This window comes from Hevea brasiliensis, chromosome 3, assembly GCF_030052815.1.
Source record: "Hevea brasiliensis isolate MT/VB/25A 57/8 chromosome 3, ASM3005281v1, whole genome shotgun sequence".
Lineage (NCBI taxonomy): Eukaryota > Viridiplantae > Streptophyta > Magnoliopsida > Malpighiales > Euphorbiaceae > Hevea > Hevea brasiliensis.
The window spans coordinates 98,048,007-98,061,630 of NC_079495.1; the positions used below are offsets into that span (position 1 = coordinate 98,048,007).

Sequence of the window (13,624 nt, forward strand, 5' to 3'; positions counted from 1 at the left end):
TTTTATGCAATATTTTAAATTTAGATTTTTTTATAACTAATAATTAAAAGAAAATATTTTTAAATGACTAGATAAATGAATCATTAATCATTTTTTTTCAACAAATATATTTCATTTTTTAAATTTCAAATATTGTTATAACTAATAATTACAAGAAGATAAGAAGTTAGTTAAAATTAAAATTTAAATATTTTATACTATTTAAATTCCAAATATGTGGCATTTTTTGGTCAAATGGCGTATATATCAATGGTAATTGTATTAAGAAAATGATAAATGATCAAATTTTATATTATTGTAATGTAAAATTATACTATCTTCTTAGCTTTTTTATACTAATATGTAATTAAGTTAATTTTTAATATATATAAAAATATTGAAAATTAACTTAATTATATATTAGGATAAAAAAGCTAAGAAGATAGTATAATTTTACATAAAAAAAAAGACTAAAAGGAATAAATAATATATCAAAGTCTTAATTAAATATATCTACCTATTCTCAATAAATAAATAAATAAATAAATATATATATATATATTCCAAATCTCAATTCTCTCAAATTAATTAGAATTTTTATTTAATATTTTAAATTTAAATAATTAAAAAAATATTTTTAAATGATTGGATAAATCAACCATCTAATCATTTTTTTAATAAATATTTTTTATTTTTTAAAATTTAAATATTTTTATAATTAATAATTAAAAGAAGGTAATAAATTAATTAAAATGAAAAGTTGAATATTTTATGTTATTTAAATTATAAATATTTTATATGAAAGGTTGAATATTTTATGTTATTTAAATTATAATATTTTATATTTTTAAATAAAATCAGTTTAATTAATAATAGTGAATGTTAACATTTTAAATTATTTTTTTAAATATGTAGAGTAATTTTGAGAGTTTATATATATATATATATATATATATATATATATATATATATATATTATCATTAAAAAAGGAATGATTTGTTAATTATAACTATTGATTGTGCAATTAATTGATAAACTTAAATTTAATTTGAATTTTTATTTAATAAATTGATAAATTTAAATTTGGAAAGAAATTATCTCATAATTATTCTTTTCAAAAACAATTATCTAATAATTAATAATACATTAAATTAAAATTTTCCTTTTAAAATTATAAAAATCCTGGTTGTAATTATCCAGTAGGGGTTGTCGTGGCAGTAAAATATTGGGAGTCAAGTGTAGGCCCCACTTGTACTGACTATTGCTAAACGTGGCGCAAATCTGCCGACCAGGCGATGGACGTGAAACAAAAATGGTAAAAAGATTAGAGCGCGATGGAAAAGGATCTTCTGCGGCGACAAACACAAGACAATTTTTTATTTTTCATTTTTTTTTTATTTTCTTTCCTTTTTCTCAATTTTGCCTTATAAATTTGTGAGCGACGGTTTCGTTTCTCTCTACGAAAACCAAACGCTCTATCTTAACGTGTCTCTCTCTCTCGCTTTTTCAGTTTCCTTCTTCTTTCCCCCTCCTTATTTGCTTAAGCTCTGTTTGTTTCTTGCGAAAAACTCATCACTTGTTAAACTACCGTCTCTTTATCTTTGACGGGTTGGTGTTGGTATTGGTATCTTAGTTCAGTGTATTCACACACATATAAGTGCTAGAAATAAAGAGGTTTAAGGAAGGGTGAGAAATGGAGGAAAAGAAGGTGGGCTCGTCTTCCTCTTTCACTTCTGAGCTCTTTGGCTCCAAGGATTCTACATCTTCTACTGGGATTTTTGGCTCTATATTTGCTCCTCCTTCTAAGGTATTAATTCACTTTTTTAATTAATCACGTTATTTATTTATTATTTTTTGAATCTTTAGGACTTGGAATATTAAAGAAGTGAAAATTCTTGCATTCATTTGGTGTTGGTGGGATATTCTACATTTCTTTACTTTCAATTGTAGTAGAGGTGAATTCTTATGTTTATGAATTCTATAAATCACTTGTCCTGGTTAGGGGTTCAAGGAAATTAAAATTCCATTTGCTGGATTTTATGTTATTCTTTTGATTTCTATTGATTCTTGAGGTTTATCTGGTTGTTAGTTGAGGAATAATCAGAGCAGTTGAAGATAAGTCTGACAATGAGACCTGAAATGATTTTGAACAAAGTTCAATAAATAGATGTATCTATTTCTTTGGTTTTTATTTTATTTTTATGTTTGAATGCCGCTTAGCTACCTACACATTCATTCATCCACCTTGCTGTGTTATTTACCTTTAGGCTAGTTGTTTATTGAATCACAGAGAGAGAGAGAGAGAGAGAGAGAGAGAGAGAGAGAGATTTCTTTGACTCTGTCACCTATTGTGACAAGGTCTGAAATTTCTTACGTTGATGTTTGTTCAGGTGTTGGGGAGAGGGTTGCTGCGATCTGAAGTGTTGGGAAAGAAGCAAGATTATGCAAATGAAGCTTGGAACATCAAACCTGGAACTCCAGGTTTGAATAATCGATCTTGCTTATAATTTTGGTTTGCTTCCTTGTAGCTTTATTGCCATTTCTACGTTTTAATTTTGCTGTTTCTTTCACTATTACCTCAATTATCCTTAAAAGGAACTTTTCTTGTGTTCTCACCAGCAATTATATTAGTGAGTAAGTTTTATAATATGGTATGCCACCTTGATTTTTATAATTAAATTATTCAGCACATAGTGCTAATCCACTCATTCAAGCCCAAAGGGTTTTTGCATGAAGGGATTTACTTGGGAATGTAGTGTAGAATGAAATAGACTCTAGTCTTTTGGCTTGAAGGGCATGTTAAAGAGAATGTTATATCACTTCTATTTTTAGAAGTTTAATTTTTTAGGTTGATTAGTATACAATTATGGGATTATATATTTTGCTCTGTTTTAATCAGTATTTTAGTAATATTTTTTGATTGATTTATTTTGATAAAGGGGAGGCCACTTCAGCTTAAACCTGTGATCTTTACCTAGTTTTCTTCTCTATTAAATTAATTCCTTGATTCGTGCACAGAGTTATTCCCAATTGGAATTTTATTTTTTTCCTTTTGTTTTGTATTAAGTAGCCCATGTGTTGATTTTATCTTTTTTTATACCATTATTATGAGGGGGAATTTTCTTTCTATTTATCATATTTAACATAATTATCAGAGCCTACCATATCAATTTTATACTTGACATTCATTCTTCTGGAAAATAACCAACAATTCTTACCATCTTGCTCTGTTTTGTAAATTTCTAATATTTGCCGTAATTACAAAAATACGAAAGAGAAAGGTATTAAAAATTAAACCAATATGGGTTTTTTTTCTTTTTTTTTTCTTTTTTTTTTTTTTTACAAAAAAGGGAATTTTCATTTTTTTAAGATTCAGTTTGGTGTCTGAAACAACTCTCTGAGTCATCGTGCTGTATTTTCAGATGAAATTTCTAAAAGCAATCAGGGTGAAGGTCAGAACGTGCCAAGTAGAGATACAAATTCCTTTTATCAGGAACAAAGAGTACAGCCATGTCCTCTCAGTTCATCAATCTATTATGGTGGTCAGGACATTTATCATCATCCCCAGAATAGCCAGAGCTCTAATAAGACCTCAATGGTCAGTATAGATTAGCAGAATCTAACTGTTTATAATATCATGAAACAATAGCCTGGAAGCACACCCATATGCCCAGTGCAAGTCATCTTGATAAATGGCTAACTGGACATACGCTGTGGTTTTTCCTCTTGAGGAAGTTTGATGAGTTTTTTTCTTTTCATATATAAGATTTGAGATGTAAAACTTTTCTCATCTAGCAGAGATTTTATCAATAATATTGTGTTTACTAAGTGTCTAGATTAGTTTAACATCGGGCAAGGATCTTCTTAATTAAAGTAACTATCTGGACTTCTCCTTTCATTTCTGTACAAAGCCTGTTTATTCCTGGTAGGCAGGAGAGGATATTGGATGCGCTCTCAGTGTTGGTCTGCTAAGCATCATATCATATATTGGCTATGGTCTGTAAATTGAGGAATTTTCTGACAGTTTCTATTCTCTCATCAGGTCAAGAAAGATGGGACAGAAGATGACTCTGGGAGTGCTTCTAGAGGAAACTGGTGGCAGGGTATGATTATTTGATTAGCATATTGCTTTACGGATTGGCAGTTGGGGAAATTTCTTGTACTTTACTGACATCTTTTTTTTTTTTTTTTAATATAATCTGCAGGGTCTCTCTATTACTAAGATTTCACCTGCCATGACATACTTACCTAGGTATTTGTTTCTTGGAGACTTTCAATAAGGTTTTGACACTTCCTTTTTCTTTTTATCTATGCCCAAGGTACAAACTTCTTCAAGCTTCGTATGTATAATTAATGATGCTCTTACCTCTTTGGTTGGCTTTATTTTAGTTATAGAGATCATATATTTTAAAAGACCTTATTGAGTTCCTTCCTACCATTGTTAGGACTACCGTGTACTTTTTACATTTTTCTCCCATAAATTATTAATGACGAACTTTGTGACGATGTCTTGCCATATTCATTGGTTGTACTTTCCTAGTTTTTGCAATGAGTTGGCCTTTTGAGTTGTAATAGAATAACTGGTCCGCCTACGCCTCCCGATTTTAATGCTCTGTTTCTGTTGAATCACATAATTGCTGGTGGTTATTATCAAATAGAAAAGGGTAATTAAAGTTAATCTGATTTGACGCAATAAGAAGCACACTGAATCTCATTTAACATTGTATTTCTAATTTGTGTATGATATAAGATATTTTCTTCTTTAAACTGGTCTGTGGAATTTCATTGAGCCCCTCTTCCATCCTTATTTAATTGATAAAATTTTCCATCTTTGCTTTGTAGGTTAGGAGCCTTTTCTTATATATGGAAGATGTGGAGTAGCAGGCAGATCACAGCAGATGGCGGGTTGTTTCTTCAGCCAAAGTCATGCTAGCATGAAAAATTAGCTTGCCTGCTTTTTGTAAATATATAAGATGTTTGGTTTAGGACCTTATAAGTATGGATAAATAATATGCACTCCCTTTTCTCTACCCTCTCTTGCATATACTGTAAATATGAAGGGTTTCCTCTCTTCAGTTTCTTGATGCTCATTCGCTAAGAGAGTAGCCGAACATTCTGGTTGCTAAGATATTCATCCCCGAAAGCTACTACTCTCCCTTTCCACAAAGTCTAACTCATCTTGGCCACGCAGCAGTAACTGGTTAGGACTTGATTGGCCATCGTGGGCTGTGGTCCAGTATCACAATAATTATATATCTTGCAATGTGTCCACTATTTTGTGTTCAAAACGTCCTGTCAATATTTCATATTCTGAGGTTAACGTCAAGTGTCTTTGCTTATGTGTTCTATTGGAAATGTGTCCCACGTACTTGATTCAGTCCTTATCCGTGGTGTTGTGGGACGAATGCGTTTCTAAGGTTCGTTAGCTTGGCAGTTAAAGAAAGGTTTCTACGCTGAGGACAAAGATCCGGCAGCCCCGCTTTTAGTAAAGCTGAATCTGATTTCCATATTTTGCCAACACACAATAAATCGAGTGGAGCCGTCCTTTCAAGAGTTGATGCTTCGATTTGTTAGATTCTCACTCAATAGCTTTCGTTTGTCAAATAAATTTTATTTTACAGATAATTATTAGATAAATTAATAATAATTTATTTAATGGGTGAATAAAAAACAAAATAACTATAGAAATTAACTGTTCAGGACACTACAACATAAATGATTCAGGAAGCCGGTTAGGAATCTTGCGTCGCTTGGGTATGGTAATGGCAATTTCAGGCTTGATTCCTGATGCTTTGCTGGCAGTACTTGAAAGCATAACACGACAAGACAGCTTGGGTCCTGGCCTATTTTCTTCACCTGACACAGCTGCATTCTCATCTTGTGATGCCTCTGCACAAGGAGCTAGCTTAAATGCTTCATTGTCTGGAGAGAAGATTTTCCACATTCCCCTGCCCCATCAACCCCTCCAGCAATGCTCACAAGCACAACCAAGCCAACAAGGTAGTACAACTTCGGTGGAGACTCCATTTATGAATAAGAATCCTCTAATTTGGGATGCAAAAACTGTCCTTCTCTTGACAGCTCTTACGCTGCAAGAAGAGCTCTAAGGTGCTTGCAACTTCTGCCCACTAATCATAATGGAGGTAGCAATCAGGTGCGTGCATCAGTCTGCTAAGTCTGAAAAATTTTAAAGATAAACAAATTAAAATTTATAACAGATCAATTTGAATCCAATTAAATTAGGGGAAAAAAAAACTCAATTGAATTGATTAGCTTAATTTTTTCCGACTTATTTTGAACTCATTTCAAATCTAGGTTCTGTTATATTTTTTTATTTTAATTTTAATTCTAATAATAATTAATTAAAAATAAATTAGTCAATGCAGTTTTATTTTTTATCAAGAAATTAAATCAAATTTTTTAAAAATAGACTAAAATTTCAAATTAAATTCATTCAATCAGTTCTTCAATTAAAACGAATTTTATTCACCCTTATGTCCAACAACGTCAGTTGTTCTTAAAAAAATTCCATTGCCATAAACAGCAATAAGCTCCATAGATATGAGATTATGGTTAAAAGTCTAAAAATCTAATTTAAAATTATTTTATGAAATAACTTTTTTTTTAAAAAAAATATTTGAAAATTTTATTTTGCTATGCTGAATTGCCTATAATTAAAATATGTTAAATTGAAAATTAAAATTTATTATTAAATATTTTAAAATAATATATATTTTTTTTCAATAACAATTCAAACATCAATACGCCAAATAAATTTATAGGAAGCGAAGACGTGTTAACCAACTTTAAATAAACCATCATTGCCTGGTAAACCCAAGTTTGAGTCACCATTCCCCCAATCCCTTCCCGTACCAAGAAAGTTCTGAACAACTTCTGAAATGAATGTTCTATGTATTAAAAGTAAGGCCTAATACATCTGGGGGATGCCCATAAATAGGAACATGAAGCAATCAACTGATTATGATTACAAACACCTCCTTGCATTAATCTAAAAACAACTTCCTAGTACTATTGAAAACAATACACAGGAAGAGCCAGCCAGCCTAATTACCCATATACATCAGATAATCCACTCTCTAAGCTTATTGCCCCACAGTTAAATCTTCTACTGGTGAGCCAATTGAGCTTACTGCTTCTTTTATAAACTCCAAGGATTCAACTCCACTTTTAGATGCTGATGCTTTTTGACTTGTGTAACCCGTTCCTGCAGCTGAATTAAAGCAATCCTTGCCTTTTATATCGATACTCAGATAATCTGTCAAGACCTTCTTCACTCCCAAACCTCTCTGCTGAGGAATTTTGCCTCTAGTCATTGTGAAAGAAGATCTTTCTCCCTTTACAGGGCTAACTAGATGCCCTGGTGAAAAGCTTGGTGTGGTGTATGCTGTTTTATAAGGAGTGCTCGATACTGGAACTGAATATGGAATTGAAACACTTTTGTGAGTAATTACACCAACTTTAGAGATTGATGAGAATTGATCTGAATGCTTAGTCAAATCATCCACATATAGCAGATCATCAATCCGTGCTATAATGTTGAATGCCAAGCTTTCCAAAACTCTTGAGTAGCTCTCCAAAATGGACTTCCCAACATCCTACATGACAGTAAACTTGGTTGATTGATTGATCATGACATTCACATTGAAAGCTATTCATAAGAATAAAAGTTTTGGATCGGATAAGAAATCAAAGTTAACCTTGTTATACTGGATTTTGCTCATATCTAAAGTTGTCTGTGGAAGGGCAGGGAACCATTGCTTCAAGCAAAGCAGAAGGCTCTCTGCTCGATCAGCAAGCAATTCTCTCTTCTCTGCATCAATCATCAGCTCCTTTACCAACTCCCAAGATGACTTTGAACTGGACCGAGTTGCATTGTTGGCAGGTTTAGAGTTGGTTCTTTTGCGCCACACGTAGATTGAGGCCTCCACTCTGTTCGCAAGTTCTATAGCCTGATGTTCTGAGGACAAATCGAGGCAATCGAACAGACATTCTGGAGAAAATTGGTCCGATGAAATATATCGATAAATGAGGTCTCCTAAGCTGGCTTTTCCATTCTGAAACCAAGTTTGGGGCAAGAATGAAGTTTTAACCACTGTCTCTTTTATTATTGTAACACCAGTCATGCAACAAGGGTGTGATTTATACCTTTGGAAGGGCCTCTAAGTACGATTCAGGGACTTCCATATCAGCTAAAGCAATGCTGTTGATAGCCATTGCGGCTTTTAATATTTGGTTTGTACAATCACGTTTATGCTGCAATTGCTTTCTTGAATTTTCATGGAGGCCACAAGGAGGGACTCGAGGCACTGGTAGCCACCACTTTTCCTCTTGGCGCTGAAAGGTTCTTCGGAAAGATGATGATCCATCAGCATCTGGGGCTAAGATCCCTTGGTCAACGTACCAGAACTCTGCATTGTCAAAGCTATCCAAAATCTCCTGCAAGAAGGAAATATTGCATTCAGAACTGTCTTCTAGTATTATTAACTTTTTATGGATTTTGTAAATGACAGAATCTTACAAGAAGCATGTTATCTAATTTGCGCAGAGCTGGGAGGTTTATGTACAAATCTGACCGGGGTCTGCAAGTCATGACCTGGATCACAAAGGAAAAAGCAAACAAAAACACATTCAAGAAATCATTCATCTACTTGAGCACCAAAAGGATAAAATTCCTTTATCTATTTGTTGGCAGGAATTTTTTTTGACTCACTATTCATAACTATGTTCTCCATGGTGTTTTAAGTTATTTCAGCTATAAATTGAGCAATCTTAGTTTTCTTGCATTCTTTAGTTGCCCACCTAAGACCTGGTAATAGCGAAATTCTATTTGCAATAAAATTTCAAATAAATCAACAGGGCAAATCCAATTTGCACATTTGATATTCAGATTTGATGGATTTTCTAAGAGTTGTAGCATTCCATGAAGATTATCCATGCAATGGCCACAAACAATGGGTGCTAATAGAAAGAAACATTAGAAAGTACATTCTGAAAACTAAACATGTGCATAGGCACAGGCAGCATGGAGCTATACCTCAAGCTTGCTTCCATCTGGAAATGTTTGCCAAGAGGGTATCAACTCGACAATGTGATCGCTCACACAAAGAAGCCATTCCATCTCTCTTCGCCACATTGCTTTCTTCTCAGTAGGCAGAGGCTCTAACCTCCATAGCTGGCCAAACAGGGTAGCTACAAATATGAAACAACTGCCAAAATTAAAATCATTGCCTTAACAAATCAATCAAACAAGTTGAACAATAATTCTAAAACAAACGGAGATAGACATACCACATAGATTAGTAATGGCATTCGAAATTGCCAACGCTGTGCAAACTCCATTTCCACAACCTGACATGTCTTCTCCAAGCAGCAATTTTGAAAACCTTTCCTTCATCATCTCAGTCTCTACAACCCCAAAATCCAGAGTCGTATCATCAAACATGTTAACATGAACATCAAGATTCATTACACGAGTGTAGAAGAAAAGAGGAAATTAATACCTGAAATTGAAGACTCCCGTTTCTCTAACTTCCTACTGTCCAAATGTAGCTTCTCTAACTTCCTATTGTCCAAATGTAGCTTCTCTCCTTCCTCACTAGCGCCATTGCTACTTGTGTAATCAGGTACTTTTTGTTTCTGTATAGGCCAACCCAATGAAGGAGGCGAAGATGACTCCTCTTCAGAACTAATATGGCTCTGCTCCTCATGCCCTGTTGTTTCAGATGTCAAAAAATCGGAGCTTGAACTGCTCTCTCTACCCTTCACTTCATACAAATCCCCAAATGTCTGCACTTCACCTCCATTTTCATCGAACGTTTCATTTATCTCTTGAATACCTTCATAGCTCTTCTCAATAAAACCCTCCATTGCTGCGTTCTCTTCTTCAAGAAACTGAGGTGAATCACAAAAAACAATGTTGTTCACCACCATACCCGTAAACTGTAGCCTTTTCAAGCAAATCCCATTTGGGAAACGAGCTTTGTTATATAAGTTCCGCAGAGATTTTGAGAGCCAAGGACCCAACTGAGAGAAAGGGTTGGGGTTGTTGGAGCTTCTGAGTTTCTCTAATGGCACACAAAACTTAAGCAGGTAATGTTGGTGCTGAGTAGTTTCACTATCTTCTTGTTGGGTGAAAGCTCTATCCATTCCATAAGGCCTCAACCATGTCTAATAATGTGGGGCAAAACAGAGAACCCAAAAAAAAAAAAAAGAAAATTTCTTTTTCCTTTTTTTTCAAAAAAATTTTTTCTTGATATGATTTTTGGAAGGGACTTCATATTCTTATATCATGTGAGGGAGTGAAGTTAAGTCATGGTTACTGAAACTTGCTCAAACACATGACACGAGAGGGACAGGAAAAGGCTCTCCTTTGACGCTTCATGCTTATTTATATATATACATATATATATTTTAAGAGCTACAGTTTTAAGCAGACAATGGAAAAGGGTGTCTTGGCCTGGTACTGCTTCGGTTTGCTTAAACAAGGTTCCCAAAGGCTAAAAAATTAGGTGATTAATATTAATATTTAGGTTCGTTTAAAAAAATATTATAAATTTGATTTCATCTTTTTTTTTTTTAATGGTGTGATTTTTTTACTATTGTTGAAGTCGCTGCGATGGGATTGGGAGTCGTGTAAGCGACGGATCTGTCCATACTCTCTCTGTTTCTATTATCCTTTTGGCTGCGTTCGTGAAGATGAATATTATAGAATGGCAAGTCATTACCATATTAATAAAATTAATTATTTAAAAAAAATTACTTGATATTTTTTATAAATTAATTTATATATTCAAATGCGAACAAGAAATTTCTCGCATGTTAATTAGTTTTTCAGTCTAAGTAAGCAATCTATATGTTAATTAGTTTTTCACATCAGAAGAACTTAAAAATTACAAAGATTAACAATTTGAGGCCCTATTTAGTGCAATATCTATCGTTAATTATTAATAATCATTAATTAAAATTTAGTCATTAGTAATTTATTATCTTGCGTTGTTAGTAAAGTAGGTATGAAGGATCATTAATAGTCATATTTCTCTATTAAATAGGTTGTTAAATTTCCTCAAATGCGATTTTCTAAATCTATTGATGCTTCTCCTAATTTCATTTGGTGTAATATCTGCATGGGTAAAGAGATTTTGTATAAAAGATTGAGGTGACAGATTAGAAATAAAGAAGAACTCTCCATTTGATCTGATCGGTGAATTCCACACCATCGGTATGTTAAACATTTAATCGTTGAATCAAACCCTTTTTTTTTTTTAATTAAAGCAAATGTAAAGGAAATAAATTTAATTTAATTTAAATATTTTGAGTATCGAGAAGTTAATTTTTTAAACTCAGAAATGATGATAAATATTTTAAAATTAATTTAAGAAAAAGAAATTAATTAAGCTTATCTAATAAATCAAATTAAATTAAAAAAAATATAGTTATTAGATATTTTGATGCGAGACCAAAATGAATCCTTATGGTGGGGTTCTCTTAGTGGGAATTTAGGTGATGCTTGGATCATACTTTAAAATTATAATTCTTGCGCTCCATTTTGTGCGCCTTGTCTTGCGTAAACCCATGCAAAGTTGCCTAAACATAAAGTAAAAGTAAATTAGAAGCATCAATACACTTTTATTTTTTGAGAAGTTAGAACACTCAAATTTCTTCACTTTTAAAAATATAAAAAGTTTAAATTTGAATTTATTCTAAAATTTATTATTCCTGAATTCAGATCGTGGCTAGGCATAGGATCAAATGCATTTATTTGATTGAGCATATCCAAATCAACTTTAAAATATAATTTATGGATGAATCAAATACATGGATTTAGAATTATAAAGTCATAAATTTAAGAATAAAGAAAAGTATAATTAGTGAATTGAATAAAACAAAATAAAAACGAATGGGTAACTGGAAATAGAAGCCAAAATGATGAAAAAGAGTTCCACTGAACTGAAGTTAAAGATTATGAAAAAGAAGAAAAAGAACCCAATAAACAAAAACTAAAGCAATTCTCATAACTAACAAACAGTAACACCAGGAATGATAGTGAGAACTCATCGGAGGAGTTGCAGTTGAGATCTTGTGCGATGGTAAGTTAAAATAATAAAATACTTAAATTTGAGATATCACAGCCATGAAAATAACTTTAATATTACTAAGTTAAAGTTAGTAAGTCAATTTCTTTAATATATGTATACTCTAAGACTCCATTTATTTTGCTTAAAATCACTTGTATATGGAAAATATTTTCTATTAAAAATGTTTTCTAAAAAGATATTTTTTATGAAGATATTTTCTATTGTTTGGTTGTAATGTTAAATTAATGATATGTATTTATATTGTGTATATATAAGTGTTTTTACATTTTAATAAAATTAAAAAAATGAAAAATGACTTTCTTTTTTAAAAATATAAAGCTATTTTCTTTAAAAATGATTTAGTTTTTCTTTAATTAAAAAATTATTTTTGCATTGGCTAATTTTTTTGAACGTTCCAAATACTAAAAAATATGAAAAATATTTTTTTGTGAAACAAATAAAATTTTTTTTTTTCATTTAACTTCATCTGAATATAGAGTTGATTCGAGTAATACCCATAGTCTCCTTTTCTTAGCTTTCCTTGCAAGGCTTTTTAACAAGTTTTGTATAATTGTTAATAGAATCCTGCATGATCATTTTGCCGGTTGTTCCACCTGAAACAAGTAAAGATAGGTTCCTTCCAACGCCACCCAAATTGATATATATCCAACAGTTGAGTTTGATGTTGACTGCTAATTTGAAAACCCATAGAAACGGAACAGCAAAAACTTCATTTCCACTCTCTGTTAAGTAAAAGCTACGCTATTTCACTTTTACTTTAATTTTTTTTTTGTTTTTTTCAATTCCTTCTTTTCTCAAAGCAGTATTTTGCTAGCTATACGCCTCTGCTTTTTTTCCCTCCGCTTCAAATTTTTGAATGCCAAACCATAAGAATAGCAAGAGGCTCCTTGGTGGGCAGGGAATCCCTCCTGTTGCTTGTCAATTAATGTTGGGTAATAATTGAAGAACATTGCCATTCACAGCACAGGCTCTCCCATGTCCAAAGTCGTGAAAGAAGTAAATGGGAGACGTCGTGAGATCAAAATGTATTTGGTTTGAAATTTGAATTGGTTCCTCTATGTGTGCTTTTCTATTTTTCAATTTTTTTCTTTTAAATTGGAGTCTATTTGCATTTGAATTTGAAACCTTATACCTCTTCGCAATTCAATTGATGTTTTAAAAAAAATATTTTCCACTTCATTTGTTTTTTAGAATTGTCTATTGCTAACTTTTTTTTTTTATCTCTTTTTTCATTTTGCTATTTTAATTAAATACAATAATATTTTAAGATGAAATTAGTATTTATTACTTATCTGAGTGATGCCATACGGGTAAAGTTGATCCAAATTTAATGTGGATCAACGAGAATAATTTTATAACTTCATACTTTAAAGATTTGGAATTTTTTATTATTACCCTTCTATAGATTTGCACAATTTAAATTTGATGTTTAAATTCTCTCTCATGCATTTATGTTAGCTTTTAAAATTTTAAATTAAGTAAATTTTCACATTTTTATATAATTAAAGATTAATTATTGACATTTACT

General features: G+C 31.8%; 2 protein-coding genes and 1 pseudogene across 4 annotated transcripts; 1 reads left to right on the plus strand and 2 right to left on the minus strand.

The window, feature by feature from the left end:
- The first annotated feature begins 1,415 nt into the window (after nucleotides 1-1,415).
- On the plus strand, nucleotides 1,416-5,010 carry LOC110647016 (uncharacterized). 3 transcript variants are annotated; one of them, XR_002493275.2, is made up of 6 exons: nucleotides 1,416-1,787; nucleotides 2,371-2,461; nucleotides 3,403-3,578; nucleotides 4,023-4,083; nucleotides 4,186-4,299; nucleotides 4,823-5,010. XR_002493275.2 is itself a non-coding variant. In XM_021800647.2 (6 exons), exons 1-5 carry the CDS (start codon nucleotides 1,674-1,676, stop codon nucleotides 4,200-4,202), a joined length of 459 nt encoding a protein of 152 aa, XP_021656339.2. In that variant the 5' UTR covers nucleotides 1,416-1,673; the 3' UTR covers nucleotides 4,203-4,232; nucleotides 4,823-5,010. The 3 variants fall into 3 exon arrangements, 1 of the variants encoding a protein (XP_021656339.2); XR_002493276.2 differs by having other exon boundaries at nucleotides 4,186-4,261; XM_021800647.2 differs by having other exon boundaries at nucleotides 4,186-4,232.
- A 399-nt stretch (nucleotides 5,011-5,409) lies between these two features.
- LOC131178702 (uncharacterized) lies at nucleotides 5,410-6,183 on the minus strand (annotated as a pseudogene).
- A 689-nt stretch (nucleotides 6,184-6,872) lies between these two features.
- Nucleotides 6,873-10,354, minus strand: LOC110647023 (rop guanine nucleotide exchange factor 7). Its single transcript, XM_021800654.2, has 7 exons — nucleotides 9,502-10,354; nucleotides 9,290-9,406; nucleotides 9,036-9,190; nucleotides 8,520-8,594; nucleotides 8,147-8,437; nucleotides 7,699-8,055; nucleotides 6,873-7,596 (listed from the first exon to the last, which is right to left on the minus strand). The coding sequence occupies exons 1-7, from the start codon at nucleotides 10,145-10,147 to the stop codon at nucleotides 7,084-7,086; spliced, it is 2,154 nt and encodes a 717-aa protein (XP_021656346.2). The 5' UTR covers nucleotides 10,148-10,354; the 3' UTR covers nucleotides 6,873-7,083.
- Between the last annotated feature and the right edge of the window lie 3,270 nt (nucleotides 10,355-13,624).

Excerpts from the sequence above, each read along its gene's own strand:
- LOC110647016 (XM_021800647.2), top strand. The coding sequence starts at position 1,674 with ATGGAGGAAAAGAAGGTGGGCTCGTCTTCCTCTTTCACTTCTGAGCTC. Across the intron at positions 1,788-2,370 it reads TATTTGCTCCTCCTTCTAAG|GTGTTGGGGAGAGGGTTGCT; the intron begins GTATTAATTCAC and ends ATGTTTGTTCAG. Across the intron at positions 3,579-4,022 it reads GCTCTAATAAGACCTCAATG|GTCAAGAAAGATGGGACAGA; the intron begins GTCAGTATAGAT and ends TTCTCTCATCAG.
- LOC110647023 (XM_021800654.2), bottom strand. The coding sequence starts at position 10,147 with ATGGATAGAGCTTTCACCCAACAAGAAGATAGTGAAACTACTCAGCAC. Across the intron at positions 8,595-9,035 it reads CAGATGGAAGCAAGCTTGAG|GTCATGACTTGCAGACCCCG; the intron begins GTATAGCTCCAT and ends TTTGTGATCCAG. Across the intron at positions 7,597-7,698 it reads GCAAAATCCAGTATAACAAG|GATGTTGGGAAGTCCATTTT; the intron begins GTTAACTTTGAT and ends ACTGTCATGTAG.